The 17,217-nt window shown below is 35.7% G+C and overlaps 1 protein-coding gene across 1 annotated transcript; it reads right to left on the reverse strand.

Annotated features, from left to right (window-relative positions):
• Nucleotides 1-157: 157 nt before the first annotated feature.
• LOC126695250 (3-oxoacyl-[acyl-carrier-protein] synthase, mitochondrial) lies at nucleotides 158-14,861 on the reverse strand. Its single transcript, XM_050391925.1, has 14 exons — nucleotides 14,558-14,861; nucleotides 13,908-14,137; nucleotides 12,979-13,086; nucleotides 12,809-12,880; nucleotides 12,568-12,654; nucleotides 12,045-12,196; nucleotides 11,810-11,890; nucleotides 11,678-11,711; nucleotides 11,495-11,561; nucleotides 11,329-11,405; nucleotides 3,351-3,411; nucleotides 3,156-3,238; nucleotides 1,556-1,627; nucleotides 158-1,013 (listed from the first exon to the last, which is right to left on the reverse strand). The coding sequence occupies exons 1-14, from the start codon at nucleotides 14,703-14,705 to the stop codon at nucleotides 849-851; spliced, it is 1,437 nt and encodes a 478-aa protein (XP_050247882.1). The 5' UTR covers nucleotides 14,706-14,861; the 3' UTR covers nucleotides 158-848.
• Nucleotides 14,862-17,217: the final 2,356 nt, after the last annotated feature.

Raw genomic sequence — 17,217 nt, forward strand, 5'->3', positions numbered from 1 at the left:
TATTATTAAAACAAGTAACATTAATCATTAAAAAACCATGCGACTAAAACTATACATGAATTATCTCTTCAATAGTCACATGGTGCGTTGGAGGAAGATAGCTCTAAAAACTTTTTCCAAAAATAAATTATTGAAACAAAAATATGAAAATACTATCTTCGATGAGAAATATATATGCATATACACAAATAAGAGTACATTGATAATGGTCAAGATTACATCACCAACACGAGTACATTGATAATAGTCAAGAGATTTCATCACCAAGACAATATTCAATCGTCACATGGTGTACTGGACGAAGATAACTTCAAAAACTTTTTCCTAAAATAAATATTGAAACAAAATAGTATCTTCCGTGAGAAGTACATGTGCATATGTATACAAAATAAGAGTAATTGATAATGGTCAAGATTACATCACCAAGACACTACTCAACACAAAGCATGTTTTATAAATGTTATCAAATCCCTCCTCTCTTTTAAGTAGGTAATCTTAAATTGCCGGATATTAATGAGGGAACAACAATTTCTTATCTCTGTATAAACCTCGTGGTTATGATACTTTCTCTGCAAACCTACCTGGTCCTTACTACCAAGCTCAACTAATCAACATTTCAAAATTCCAAAAATCGTGACCCTATCTAAAACAGAATATAAAAGGTACTACAACAATATCAAGGAGAGGAAAGGGTAGAGGGGGGATTGGGGGGCTATTCTGTCGTGACCCTACGGTCATTTCCAATAAGCCGTGGCTTTGAAAAGTCATGGATGTACTTGAGAGTTGAGACCAATGAGATTTGCATCTTCAGAAGTCCAGAGAAAAAAAATGCAGCCAACTGATATTGTTTATGGTTCAGAAGTGAACAGCAGTGATGCATTTGTTCCTCCAAAGCCAAATGAGTTTGACAAAACTGCCCTGATTGGCATTTTCTTTGAAGCAGTCAAAGGCATGAAAGCATCATTAAATATGATATCAGGTTTAGTAAGATTAAGTGTTAATGGCGCAACTCCCTGCAATGGAACACAAGCCACTTAGTCATGATTGCAAACTTAGTAAGGCTGATAACTAATTTGCATGTTAAGAAAGCTCAAAGTAATTTCTTTTAAGTTTCAGGTACTTGATGAAATCTCCACAAATCTTTTCTTTTTCAAGAATATATCTTACCCCATGAATCATTTCATATATTCATGAAAAATCCGGTAAGAAAAAGTTTCTATGAAAAAAAAAATGTCTTGCTCAATGCCAATGAGCTTCCTTCTCTCATAATACTTGGTTGGAGGGTGAGGTCTTTAAGTTCAAGGCCCACCAAGTGTGTGTATAACTTACCAACAAAAAAAAAAAAAAAAAAAAAAAGCCTTGCTTCTTTCTCAATTCATGCTCGCTAAAAATTGTCATGTTTCATTATTAATTCATGCTCAAGTAGACCAGCTTAGCATGCTCTTCTCATCATGAGATCTCCAAAAATCTCTATACTATCAATCAGGAATTCATACAATGGATTTAGGGTTTTCATGTCAATTTTCCAAGGAGTAAGGTAATCACAATTACTCACATGGTCTATAGCTAAAACTGCAAAAATTGCTTCAACAGCTCCAGCTGCTCCAAGGAGATGGCCTATAGCACCCTGAAAGTTATTGTAATTACATAAAACCACCAAAAGAACCAGTCAGTAAGAAAACCAAGAAATAGCAGATGTATATGTTGTATATTGGTATGCATTTCAACAACAACGGATGATAAATTTTTCTCTCAAAGCAGCATAATACATAGGTGACGACGTCAAAGCCCACCAAATTTTGAACACGCAACAAAAAATATGTATTGAGACAAAGATTCCTCTAGAAAATCATCACAGGCTTAAACACAAAATCTTAAAACAAAGCTAGAAACTATAAGAAAAATATTCTTTAATGGACACAAATACTTGTGTAGGACTGAAGGCTTCCTACTTCTATAATCATCTACAAATTATGCCACTCCTCTTTGACCACTAATGATGTTAGGACATATATGATTCACTTGTTAGGAACATATATTACTATTTTATGTAATTGGCTAATCCTTTAACAAAACGCATTTTACTTGTATTTAGGTAGATCTAGGATGTGTTTAATACTTTAAGAAACTGTGTTTCAAGAGCAAGTGTTGAAGACATGCAAGTCTGTCCAGGATTCAAGCTAAAAAAGTGTTGTTCATTAAAACTCGACAGCTAACTCGACAGCTAGCTATCCATCGGGCTTAAGAAGCTGTTCCAGCCCCGTGGCTCAACAGCTGCTCGACAGCATCTCGATAGACAGGTATCTATCGAGCTTTATGAAAAACAAAATTTCAGTTCTATTTTGACTCAAATCCGGTTTTATGTGTTTGAGCTTTTTTTTCTCACAACCCTAGACATATAAAATGATTATTTTAAGGGCCGTTAAAGTGTTTACAAGTTGCACAAGTATTGAGCAAAGTTTGTTCAAGCAAATTGTGACTGGAGACAGAATTTGCCCTAGTTCATCGTTCTTGAAGAAGTTGTTGTGTTTGTGCACCGTAGGATTTTATGACCAAGTATCTTCTTGATCTTCATCGTTGGGATGAACTGAAGAACTTTGCAACCAACAACCTTCTCTAGTTGGTGATTGAAGTCGCGTACTGGGATCCACGCAATTGGTTAGTCACGTACTTGGGAGCCGTGCATTGAAAGAAAAAAGTGTCACTACAGAACAATTCCAATTGGGTATTGAGGTAAATGTTCAACTGTAGGTTGGTATAAGGTACCGAGATTCCTTTACTTGTAACCGCTTGTTGTGATAATAGTGGAATTTCGGGAGTTGTGATTTGAAAATCACCCAATGGGGTTTTTGTCGTGTAGGTTTTCCCCATTTGTAAACAAATTACCGTGTCAAATTTATTTTCCGCTGCATACTTAGTTTATTGGTGATTTGTTTGTACTACTATGCGTTTGCATGTTAATTAACTTAATTAATTCACTTAGCTAAATTAATTGGTTAATTTATCACAAGGGGTCAATTCGTTTTTTACCTATCAGATGAGAAGATGAAACTAGGCTTATGGAGGCCAGCCAACATTCTGAACATAAATCAAGCTAATAAAATGGATGGATATCATGTATAAGTTATCAACCTATTTGAAGTGCCAAAGCTTACCTTTGTGGAGGATAGGGCCAAAGCACCTGATGTTGCGTGTTCTGAGAATACATTTTTGATAGCATTGGCTTCTATCGCATCACCTGAATAAGGGATTCAGAGACAGGACCACATGCATTAGTTTGAGCAAGTAACATTCTAATCCAGCTTTATGGAATCAGAATGCAGCAAGTTGTGAAGGTCCATATGATTTACCCAAAAGTGTAGAAGTAGCATGGGCATTTACATAATCCACCTGGTTAGGATGAAGGCCGGACTGCAGGTCATAAAAAAGTGAGCATATTATAACAAACCACAATTATCCTTTAATGCATATTGACATAAAATTTAACTTAATCAAGCATTTTGTTGAGGAAACTATTATATCAACCTTACAAAAGAACTATTTAAGGGTCATACTAAGATGGCAAATGAAAAGAGTGAAACAGCAATAAAGTTAATCGCCAAGACAATTTAGCCCTGCACCCATTATGACCATACATCCACCAATTTTTATGTGCTCTCATGTGAAACTGATCACATGAGATTTGGATGGTTAAAAAAATCATTTAAATCATTTGTAGGCATATAACAATTTGTTAGATTTGAATACATATCCACCAATGCAGCTAAACCAAGCATAACCAAAACCTATGAGTTCCCAGTAGAGCAACAATCTGAAATTCCTCTTCTAAATTGGTTGAAAAATACTTGTGGCAAGATGTGGGGCCCGGCAGCCTCTGATTAGCTGGAAATTTTTTTTCTTTCTTTCTCTTTCATCTTTTCCGATCAAGCATGGGAGGTTTTTGTAGTTTTTTATTGAATCCAAACTCTTTCAGTTGGTGATACAGGAAGGAGGCCATTATTTCTCCTTAAGGATTTTTGAACGTGGCAAATTTTTCATGAAATCAGTTTTTATGGGTAAGAATGCAGCACAATGGCTGATGAAAAATATTTAACACACTTTCGTTGGGGTTAATCCCAAGCAATTTTTACATTCATGGAAGGGGACATTGCATACACTCTTCAACAGAGTTCCAACTCCTTTGACCACTTCTTATTATTGACTGAACTTAAGATTGGCGGGTCTAGGAGGTCTATTATGTTGGAAAATCTAGTTTTGCATCTCATACAAAACACACAGCGTAAGCAGCAATCACGAATCTACTTCATTCATGAGAGATAACATGTAACCTTAAATTCTAAAACAAAGAATAGAAAGTGTACCTTGATGCAATGAAATTCAAAACCAAGACTTGAGAATACCTTTTACCTTCATCTCAATTCCACATGGTGCCCAAGAAATGTAGTTTCTCAATCAGTCTTTTTGTACATTGATTCTCAAAGAAAAATCCTTCTTCTCCTTGTAGAGAAAAACTGTTTTCTTTTCTTTTTATCATACGTACATTCTAACTACCTTAGTAATTACTTATTTAATAAATCTTATTAAATAAAAACTGATTATCTAATTGGGTTAGCATTTTGGGCATACCCAATTGGGCTTTAGTTTGTGGCTTGAGATGGGACCAAAGGGAACAAATAAGACACTAGCTCTAATGGGCCTTGGGCTTTTCTGTTAACTCTTGACAAGTTCAAAATTACCATTAATTATATTCAATACCACTATAAGAATATAATTGCACTCGAGGTCTTATTAATAAATTATATCCCAAGACTTTATTATACATGCAACCCCTTCATTAAAATATTCATAGTAATATAAAGTCGTAAATGTTGACTGCCACTTTGAAGATTACTACATCTTAATTCTTGAGTACTCGGTTTAATCCTTTATATTATTCATCATATATTTATGAAATCCAATTTCATAAATATATACTTTAGTAACTCCTTATTAAAGTGGTTGGGCCTAACACTTTGAATAATCAAATCCATTAAACTTATCTCGAGGAAATATTTTATATCTCCGTTAAGAGATTATGAATTCCATCTTGAGAATATGGGCCCGTTTGGTAACCTTACTCAACACACATTTTTCACATTTCAACACACTTTTTCACCAACACATATATCAAAAACATCCAAAATACCTTACTCAAACTTGTTACCAAACGGGCCTTATATGTTCCATCAACACTAAATGCAACTGCCCAACATACTGAGATTTTGATCATGACTTATAGATCTCACTCTTGATATATCAAAGTAACCTACACCTCATGATCAGGTCCATTATTCTCTCAGAATTTAGAGTTTATATAAATAAAAGTCGTGAGATTTATTATTCATTTGACAGTCGTTAAGAGAATAATAAATCCCACAGCAATCCAGTTCAATATGTCTTAACTCTTAAAACATATCAACATATCAACTAGAAGTCTTCACTACCATGATCAAGACAAATCATCTTAATTGATATATTATAGTCTTCACAAATGAAATGCCCAATTTCATCACCGACTACAAACTAAAATTCTGAGTTTACAAAGAACTTGTGATTTATATCTTCTAAGACTTTTCACATAAATCACATACTATGCATCTCATAGACTAAAATAATGTCCCGTTAGTTCATTAATAAATAGTCTCAAAATTAAACAATTTAATTATTTATGACATGCCAATAAATTGGATTTTAGGGCATAAACCCTAACATGTTATTATCCCGGGAGGCCAAGCAAAACATGGTTGGAGGTTTTTCAGGCTTAAATTAAGAAAGATGATAGAACCTAACCAATATGTTATGGGTGGTTCAGGCCATTGGAAATTTACTGCTCAGCCAAATTCTAAGATTCAAACCTCTGATCATTAGAGATAGGAATCAATCACAGTAGTTGGGTATCACAAATAAGGGGAATACTCGATCAGGTGATGAAAGGGTGGTGAAGCCAATTGTAGAACATTCACAGGTGGTGCCGAGTGCAATTCTTGTAGGCAACCCATGTCTAAGAGCCGTAGGAGGGGGAGACGTGTGACCTCAGTGCCTTGATGTGGATGCTAAATTAGGGGAGACAATCTCGGTAGGCAATAAAAAGAGATTTCCATTAAGGTTCAGTTTGAATTCAAATGAATCAGTGACATAGGACAAGGGGGAACAACAAAATCTTTTTTTTTTTTTTTTTTTTTTTTTAGATAACGTAAAAATATTATTAATAAAAGTGCCAAACTAAGTACATTGGGGATGTACTATAGGGGCACAAACTGCAAATCACAGCTCTATTTATCAACTCCATTTTGGTTTCTTGAAGATAGACAAGACAACATCTGGCCCCCATTTCCTAATCAAATTTCTAACCCAGATCCTTTTATCCTGCTCATTCATGATTCAACCCTCTAACATTCCAAGAAATAATCTTCAAACTCATTGATGAGACACAACAGCCCACTCCATACCTGCACTCCTTAATTTCTTTGAACCATACTCAACATTCAAAGACAACAATAAATTTTTCAACTCCCGATGACCTTTTTGCCCCGACTTGACCAACTTCGTCTGATCACCTATCACATGTTGCTATTTTTTTTTTTTTTTTTCTGGCCTCTATAGCTAACAACAATCCTGTAATTTGCTCCTTAAAACCTTCCAATGAAGTTCCCTTCGATTTCTTAAAAGCCTTTATCCGATTGGTTATCCATTGTGAAAGCTGATTGTTATCAACAATCTCCTTACACCCAAGCTCCTTCATAGGACTAGATTCCAAATCCAAAGGACCTCTAGTGGCCAAAGGTACCACAACTAATGGCTCGCCACCTCTCTCCCAAGTCATCAACCTTTCATCAAACTCCCAAATCTCATCCTCTAACCCAGGAACCACAAACATGGAATCTACTAGCCCATCACCCTCCTTTGCCCAACTAACCCTCTGCCCTTCATTAATAATAGAACTAATACCGGGTACAGACTTTCCCTCCATGCCTGAGCAAACCCACATGCATTCTAGAGACCGATATAGTGACAAAGGGAGCACCAACTGTCGTCCATCCATCACGCAGTTGTAGCATCCATTCTTTGGAGTTACCCCAAGACTTTCCAAGTCTCCAACCAATTCCCTAATTGTGGACCAAGATTGATGAACCCCCTCAAGATTAGAATCCTCATTAGTAGTGGCCGATACTTCCGAACCCACAAAATCCTCATCCCCATCTTCCGTCGCCACCTGAGATGTCAAAGTCACCATCACCGACCCTATTGGAGCACTAGAAGCCTATACCGGTTCGAGTGATGGCTAGGCCACCACCACTGGCAAGACCGACATGGTGGAGGACCGGGTATGCCAAATCCAGCTTCTCTGATCACCAAAACCATCATCACATGTCACTTCCGACACCATTATGGAGGAAACCGTGTCCAAAGGCACCAACGGCACCATCCCCAACCCTATCACCGACCCTATCAGAGCACTAGAAGCCAATATCGGTTCGAGGGATGCTTGAGCCACCACCACTGGCAAGATCAGCATGGTGGATGGCTGGGTATGTCGAATCAGGCTTATTTGACCACCAACACCAACATCGCCTACCACTTCCGCCACTGCTATGGGGGAAATCGTGACCAAGGGCACCATCGCAAGCTACCCCGACGTTGTAGGCGAGACCACCGAGCTCACGGGTTGCTCCGTAGCTGTCGAACCACTTGTATTTGAGCTCAGGTCAAAGTGGCACTTCAAGTTAGATGATTCCAGAACAATTTGCCCGTAAAAGAAGGCCCAAAGTTTGCTTGAGCATGTTTGGAACAGTTGCCAGCCTCAAAGACACTTGGGCTTGACAAACACCGGCCCAAGTATGTTTGTTTACCGGCCAAAATGGCCAAATGGCCATAATTTTCTAAGTATATAATTAGTAAACCCGGTTCCCAAACTATATTATTTACTAGCATCTCGAGTCTATGAGACTCGATTTTGGCCTATAAATCGAGTCTCAGAGACTCGATTTTTATGGTCTAATCACGTCCTATGTGGCATATTTTTCCACGTGGCGACCACATGAAAATCAAGTCTCTAAGACTCGATTTACAACCCTTATAAACAACAGATCAGAGACCAGAACATACCAGAGTAGAACCCAGGAAAAAAAAAAAAAAAAAAAAAAAAAAAAAAAGAGAAAATAACCCAGGCGGCGGGGCAGTGCGCAACCCAGGCCAGGCGACGATCGACCCAGGCAGCGCGCGACCCAGGCGGGGCGCGATCTGGGCCGCGTGAGACGCGCGACCTAGGCAGCGCGCGGCTTGGGTTGCGCACCGTCCAGATCGCGCGTTGCCTGGGTCGGTCGCCGCGCACCGCGCTGCCTAGCCTGGGTCACGCACGGTGCGCGCTGCCTGGCCTGAGTCTCTCCCTCTGATATGGATTTCTTAAATTTTTTTTGGGTATTTCGGCTTCTCTGATCTGATCTGAGTCTCTCCCTCTGATCTGGATTTCTCTGATCTGATCTAAGTCTCTCCCTCTAATCTGGATTTCTTAAATTGTTTTTTGGATATTTCGGCTTGTACGAAACTTAGAATTTTTTGAAATTTTTTTGGTTTATAAATCGAGCCTTAGAGACTCGATTTCCACGTAGGAAACAAATGCCACATCAGACCATAAAAATCGAGTCTTTGAGACTCGATTTATGGGCCAAAATCGAGTCTCATAGACTCGAGATGCTAGTAAATGATAAAGTTTGGAAACTGGGTCTACTAACTATATAGTTAGGATTTTATGGTCATTTGGCCATTTTGGCCTTGTTTACCGCCCAAAAGAGTTACTTGGGCTTTCTGATCGAAGGGGCCCAGCCCCACTTTTTTATTCTGAAAAACAATTCTCTCCTGTGCTACCCATTTGCCAGCTTGCTCACCACGCTTAGGGTCCGTTTGGTTGGAGGAGTAAAAGTGGAAGAATAGAAAATAATGGGAAAAAGGAAAAGTAAGAGAATAGAAAATATTTTAATTTTTCTCATTTTTGTTTGGTTGAGAGTGGAAAAGTGGAATAATGGAAAAAATGAGTTTGTATAAATTTACGTATATATTCTTATTAAAAAAATATGCCCAATTAAAACCAAAAAAAGGGATAAACAATAAAAAAAAAATCAATCACCTAAATTTATTAAAAAATAAAAATCATGTCTAAAAAAAAAAATCTAAACAAAAACCAAAAAAAAACAAAAACAAAAACCAAAAAACACAAAACAAAGCAAAAAAAAAAAAAAAAAAAAAAAAAAAAAAAAAAAAAATATGATCATAGACTTGTAGGAAGCCTGCCAAAAAAAAAAAAAAAAAAAGGAAGAAGAGACAACGTGTAGGAGGAAAAAAGAAAAAAGGAAGAGCAACGTGGACAAGCCCTTGTGCAATTGCACGTGGGCATTTTTGTCCAAAAATGATGTCCAATTTTTCTCTTCAATTTTCTCTCCATTTTAGAGAGAAAACTTTTTGATGGGCTCAGAAAGAAAATACCTGAGTCCCACAATTTATTTTCCTTCCTTCCCACCCAACCAAACACACTCCAAAAAGTTTTTCTTCCTATTTTCTCTCCAATGTTATACAATCCACCCTATTCCACTTCCAAACAAACACACCCTTAGAGCGATCCCAAGATACCCGCCTCTTACCATTCTCATTCACATCCACAATCAGTCCTTTCCCTAACCAAAGTGACTTCCTAATATCACGCACCTTTACAAATTCAAAAGTTTTTGAATTCGAATAAAACTTCAATGGAAATCTGAGATTATTTCCTTCCAGGATTTTCGCCTCAGTATTATTCTCCCAGCCTAAGCTTTGAAAACTACTACTTGTGTGCAAGATTTGACTCTTGGAGGCTCCGCTATTTTCTCCACGACTCTATTCTTATCCTTTTCTCTAATGAAAGACTGTTGAGCGTGCTTCAAACTTGCTAGCACTAGAGCTTTTACAGTTTCAACAAAGGACTGGGAAGAACGAAACTCTAAGAATTACTTAGACTTGTATGGTACAAATTTTAAGCCACCCAACGCATATTGGGAAGGTTCTAACATTCTTCTTAATTCAATCCCAAAGGCCCTCCAACCTTATTGTAACTTTCCGGCAAGGATAATGATAGATCTCCGCAACACGCCTACTTTAAGCTCAGTCACTAATAAGTACTAACCAAATGAGTTGGACTGTCGTTGCAATGTGTAGGCAGTATCTCCTACCCTGAGCGTGAAAAACTGCTTGGGATTGACCCCAATGAAGGTGTGTTCCAGGTTTTGCATTAACCAAAGTGCTGCACTCTTGCCCATAAAAACTAATTGCATGTAGTATTTTCCCTGTTCGAAAATCTTAAGGGAGAAAAATTCCCCCCCCCCCCACCCTCTTCCTCAACCACCAACTAAAACAGCTTAGATTCAATAAAAAAAAACTTCGGAAACCACCCATACCAATCCAAAGAATTAAACTAAAACAATATTTCTGACTAATTTGAGGTAGTCGGGCCTCCAAAAAAAATCTATTTCTACCACATATCTCCTAATCTATGAGACTTGAGTCTAAAAAATAACAGAAATTACAATGCAATCGAACAACAAAATCTGATTTAGAACACCAGGGGCAAATTTGGTATAGCTTGGGTTTTGATGAATTAGGGTTAGGTTTTGGTATGGAATAGGCTAGAAAATAATAGGGATTATAGGGTTTCCAAAGGGGACAAGAATTAATAGGGTTTGGGAATGAAAACAAAGGTTAAAATCAAGATTTGGGCCGTTGTGAACAATAATGTGAACAGTAACCGTGAATAGTAAAATTAAAGAAGATAGATCAATTCTAAGAATCACACCTAGACTTCCTAAGCATCTCACCTTGGATTCCTTGGCATCACACCTCGGAGAAGGTTGCACCACACAAACCTTAAAGAAAGCTTCATAACTATTAAATTCTGAAAACATTCATCACTCACCAACTCAATAGAAAGTACTACCAACTCTTTAATTTTCTTCTTTGTTTTCTTCTCTTCTTTGTTTGCTTTGTGCTTTTCATGCAGAAAGTAGCCTTTTGAATATACATCTTTCTTACTTATCATAAAAAAATATCCACTAAAAGTCTACAACACCCTAGATATGTGCTGCCACCACAAAAGAGTACCAAAATAAAAATAGAATTGGTTGATTAGGTCCAACATATATTGATCTACATATATCATTTGCACAATTAGCTAATGATAATATATGCATATACAAGAATACACATGCATGCCAATAAAAAGTGTACATTACATAAAAGGTTCAATGCAATCAATTAGATTGTTACCTGACTTAAGGCACGCTTCATGGCCAAAATAGCACCTCTTCCATCAGTGTGTGGTTGAGTAATATGATATGCATCACCTAAACTACATTATAATCTTCAGAAACCAATAATCCACAAAAACATTATAATGAGAAATCTAATAGTTATTATGTCCATGATAAACGACCTGACATCCCATAGCCACGAATCTCTGCATAGATTTTTGCACCTCTATTTTTTGCATGCTCAAGTTCCTTCACAAAGAAAAAAGAAAAATACCAATCCAAATGAAAAACAGTGAAAACCACTCAATAAGGATAGGAAAGGGGAAAAAAATCTAAATTTTCAAAAAAGAGATGTTTCAACTCACTTCCAACACCAAGACTCCAGAGCCTTCTCCTATCCTGAGTACAATGTAAAATTTAGACAGCATAATGAAAGCATATCAAAACAGAAAAAAATATAAATTTGAAAAATAGGGAAGCCATGAGAATATGCTTACACAAACCCATCTCGGCCACAATCAAAAGGTCTTGAAGCTTCTTGTGGAGCAGAATTATACTTGGTTGTCAAAGCCCTTGACCTGGACTTGACAAGAAATGTTTTTCTAAATAAAAAAAAAGTAATAACACCCCCTTCCCCAAAAAAAAAAAAAAAGACTAAAACTAACTGCCTTAGCAGACTTTGTTGCAGTACATAGGCTCTAGATAAGGCACAAAATTCAATGCACTAATTACCTGCAAAATCCCGCTATTGATAAAGCATCAATGCTAGACTCTGTGCCTCCAGCCAACATAACATCAGAATCTCCAAATTGAATCATCCTAGCAGCATCGCCAATAGAATGTGCCCCAGTGGCACATGCTGTCACTGCAGCATGGTTTGGTCCCTATATTCAGAAACAAGACCAGACCAGACAATAATATCTTTTATTGCAAAAATAAGAATGAATGAGTCCTCCAAATTACAGAGTATCATTGGTTAGAGTAACTGAAAATGGGGAAGCGTTCATGAGCTTATTGAGGACAATGAGCTCTACCACCTTTTTGTGCAGAAGAACTTGCCAACTCATCATTCTAATGGTTGGGGAGATAAAGCCCCAACCAGGGAGTTGTGATCCATGCATCAATTTGCCACATGAGGTTGTAGTTCCATGACTGGCCCTTTGTCCTCAAAAGCTCACACAAACATGGACACAACTCCCCCTTCCCCCAATTTTGTAAAAAAGATATTTTTCCATGATTAAAGTTATCTACGCACCTGAAATCCATATTTCATGCTCACATGACCAGATGCCATGTTAATTAATATCCGTGGGATGAAAAATGGACTAAGCCGACGAAGGCGCTGCATTAAGGGGGGAAAAATACATATAGAGTTAATCGTTTATGAAGCTATCAGGATGGTTCCAGGCTACAGTTATGACCATCGGGAGAAACTAATAACCATGAAACATGTTCTAAGAGCTGGTAAATATTAGAACAGTGTAGGACAAACAAACCTTCTCACAAATCATTTGTGCTGCATCCAATATGTCAGTGATGCTTCCAATTCCCCCACCAATGGAGACTCCCTGGTGTTCTTCAAGTTTTAAAAAAAACAAAAAAAAGCATATAACCATGGTATGGAAAAAAAAATGTCACGTATTATTCACATATGAAGAATATTTACCGTTCTTTCCTTCTGTTCCTGCTCAGAGGGCACCCATTTTGCATCTTTTAGAGCTTCATCAGCAGCGCACAGTGCATAGCCTATAAATCTTGCAATTGATCGATGCTCCTGAGAATTATCATTGTGATCAACTTGAAGAGATAAAAAAATAGAATATATATAAATGAATTAGAAATTACAGCATGAATAGATGAATAGTAAGAAGAAAATAATAAGTGCAGTACTATTCTTTATAACCTAACCAAAGTCATCCACCATCAATGTTAGACACTAGAGACTGGTTAAAAGAAATAGAGCAGAGCAGAATATATCCAACCTGACAACTGAAAGTAAAATCATGCAAGATATCAACCAAATCCCTTTTCTTGTCAATGGAGCTCCCTCATTTTTTTCAAACAAACTACCCATTTTCAAGTTCAACCCCAAATGATTGACAAGGTTAAAATGATTTTCTTGTGGTAAAGCAGTGGTTTTTACCCATCTTCAATCCATCCAGAAGTAATTCGTACTTCAGCTGCACTCAATATGTACTCACTCATATTGTCACCCTCAAAGTCTTTTGCTAACAGATATAAAGACTTTAGCACAACCGATATCCCACAGTTCCTCTTTTCATCTAAATATCACACACATATCTCAAATCATCAAAACCATACCTTTTCATAGGTTACACAATGTAAAATTCAGATTCCAACCAAACAAATTGATTCCCTAGTTACCACACCCACTATAATTCAGATTCCAACCAAACAAATTGATTCCCTAGTTACCACACCCACTATAATTCAGATTCCAACCAAACAAATTGATTCCCTAGTTACCACACCCACTATAAAGCTTAAGAACCAAATTATACAAAAGACTAAAAAGCAACTCAAAGGCAAAGCAAGCTCTGAGCCTCAATGCAATCTATTAGAGGAGAAATTTACCTTAGAATTAAGCCACAAATCCTGATTGAATTCACCCGGATTAGTTCCACAAGGTACAATTGCTGCAACCTTCGATGTCAACTGATCAAAAGTATGCAACTGGGTCTCCCTGTCAAAGGAATTCATCTTGATATCTTCAGGTGTTATTGCTCTTATCCCACATCCCCCCTCTATTAGACTCTTCCACGTAGTCTCCACTCCACAGCCAAGTGGAGTCACCATGCCTAAACCTTAAATTTTTTTTTTAAAAAAAAGTACTTTAACAATAAAATTTAATACCGAAACACAGCTAATCTAACAATGGAGATTGTAGTAGGAAATGACGATAGCAAGTACTGGCCAGAGACAGAGAGACAATACAATAATCACTTACAAATTAACACTAAAAATGCAATAACCACTTCAAAATCAACAGTAGAAATTAAAAACAAAACAAAACCAAAAAAAAAAAAAAAAACCCAACAAAATTGAAGCTTGAAGGCTATATATAGTTCAGATGTCTCTATGTATTTGTATCTATGCATATGCAAAATACACGCATAACCAACACACACGCATATATATACAGTCAAATTACACGCTTCAAGCTCTAATCTTTAATGGGTTTCTGCATTTGTGTGTGTCTGTCTGTGAGAGAGAGAGAGAGTTACCGGTAACAACTACTCTTCGAGAATGAACTACAGGAGGGGAATCAAAAGCTCCGAAACCAGGAGAAGAAGAAGAAGAAGATATGCGACGACTGAAATGGAAACGAGAGGGAACTACAAGTTTACGCCAAGGAAAAGGAGGGCCTGCCATGGCTTCCAAGACCCTTCTGAATTTTTGCTTTTTTGTTTTGGGTTTTTAGTTTTAGCAGTACATACCGTTTTTTCGTTTCGTTTAAGGCTGATATGAGAGTGGGTACGGGACTGCGATAGACTGCGAAACTGCGATTTCAATTTTCCTTCAATTGCGTGGTCGAATTAGCTCAATTGGTCACGTTTTAACGGTTATATAAAAGAGTCCAAATCTCTAAACAACTTTTCCCTGCTCCACCAATCAAAACTTGTTACGTGTTCACCTAATTAATTAAATACTATCTTTATTGACTTATTAATACTACCATTATTAATTAACTAGCCTCTGAGCACGCGCGTGAGCGCGTGCTCAGAGGCTTTTCTATTTTTTAGGTAAGGATTAATTTAGAACATTTATTATAATTTGGAATTATTACATTTTTCAATCACAAAAAAAAAATCTAGGGGTGTGATTGGAAAATTATTTCTCCACATATGACACTCATCACACCCCTAGGTTTTTTTTGTGATTGGAAAATGTAGTAATCCCAAATTATAATAAATGCTCTAAATTAACCCTTACTCAAAAAATAGAAGAGCCTCACGCGCGTGCTCAGAGGCTAGTTTTTTGCTAATAAATTTTGTAAGGTTATATGTAATGAATAAATAAGAAGAGAGGAAAATTATCTTATGAGAGATTCTCATGAAACCTCTCTCCTACATTATGTGTGGGTTTCCTATACTGTCGTTACATGTCTCCCACAAACCCACCTAAAATGTTTTTCCTTTTGATATGTTTGTAGTCATTTTATTTGGAATTTTTTTTAAAGCTTCATAAAATTTATTTGTTATTAAAATTTTGATCCGCCATATATTTTTCTTTTTCACAATCTCCCTACTAAAATGTTTGGATAATCAAATTTAATGGTTACTAAAATATACTCAGAATTATTTATATCACTCTTAGCTAACTTGCACTATCAAATGACAAAAAATAAAAAAATAAATAGGGAACAATATAAAAAATAAAAAATGAAGAATATAATGCAACATAAAAAATGAAAAGAATTCTAAAATGAAAGAAAGAAAATAATCAAACAAAATGGTATATGCCATTCAGTTAGTAAAATGTAAACAAAATGATTTCAAAAATGGTATATGCCATTAAGTTAGTAAAATGTGGGAATAATACCATTATTTGATTTGTCTCTAAATCAGTTTGACTGTGTTCAATGTCTGTTGTTCCACGATCTCTATTATCTATAGAATGTGCTTGTGTATTTCCGGAACTCATATCTAGTTAATACAAATTTGATTAAAAATTAAAATCAATGCTTCCCATCAGTGAATTAAGAGACAACAAAAGTGACATATTATACGGACTTATTACAATTTGGAAAAAAAAAAAAGTAATAGATAGACTTTAAACAGTCTATGAATAAATAGCAAACACTATTTTTTTTTTTAGATTAAGATAACCATGAAATTTTTTATTTTTTTTATTTTTTTCACATAGGAAAGACATCCATTAACTATTTAAAATTTAAAATACTCAACTTCTACACAAATACAAACTTCCACCACCACCACACACACGTTCTCCTATTTGAATTGGGCAATTCAAGCTGTACTCTTAGTCTTAACTTCTAATCCTTATCATTTCTTTTATTTTTTTTAAGTTTTTTAATAAAATAAAACTTTTAAAATTGTTTAGAAATTTGTCTTACTCGGTTACTCCTTAACTAAAATTTAAAATTTTAGATAAGTAACAACTTAAAAATCTTAAGTTTTAGCTTATTTAAAATATCTTTCTCAAAAAAAAAAAAAAATTATCTAAAGTTTAAGAGTTTTAACTGTTCATAAACACATCTGCTAATATTAGCCAAAAAAAAAAAAAAAAAAAAATCCTTACACCTACACGTTGATGGCTTATTAAAAATTGGTTAGGATAATCAATTATCACTTTTTTAAAAAAATAAAATGAAAAAGTCACCCGTTATACATGGTTCTTACTCGGTTACTCCTTTTAAAATTTTAGATAAGTAAAAACTTAAAAATCTTAGATTTTAACTTATCTAAAATTTATTTCTAAAAAAAAAAAAAAAAAAAAACCTTTTCTAAAATTGAACACTTTTAACTGTTCATAAACACATCTGCTGGTATTAGCAAAAAAAAAAAAAATTCCTTACACCTACATGACTAAAAAAAAAAAAAAAAACCCTATATCATACAAAATTTCAGTTGTCTTATAATTTGCTAAACCTGAATACTACAATTCTTTCTAATCAGACATGTAAAGGCACCAATGTTAATTTAGAAGCGATTTTGTAATCTTACGTTGGATGTAATGGTTAGTGAATCTATCTAAATCAGTGAAGAATTGCAATAAGTATTTAACGAACAGATTACCTAAATCTTAGATTTTAACTTATCTAAAATTTATTTCTAAAAAAAAAAAAAAAAAAAAAAAAAAAAGCTTATCTAAAATTGAACACTTTTAACTGTTCATAAACACATCTGCTGGTATTAGCAAA

The sequence above is a fragment of the Quercus robur genome, chromosome 8 (assembly GCF_932294415.1).
Source record: "Quercus robur chromosome 8, dhQueRobu3.1, whole genome shotgun sequence".
Taxonomy (NCBI): domain Eukaryota; kingdom Viridiplantae; phylum Streptophyta; class Magnoliopsida; order Fagales; family Fagaceae; genus Quercus; species Quercus robur.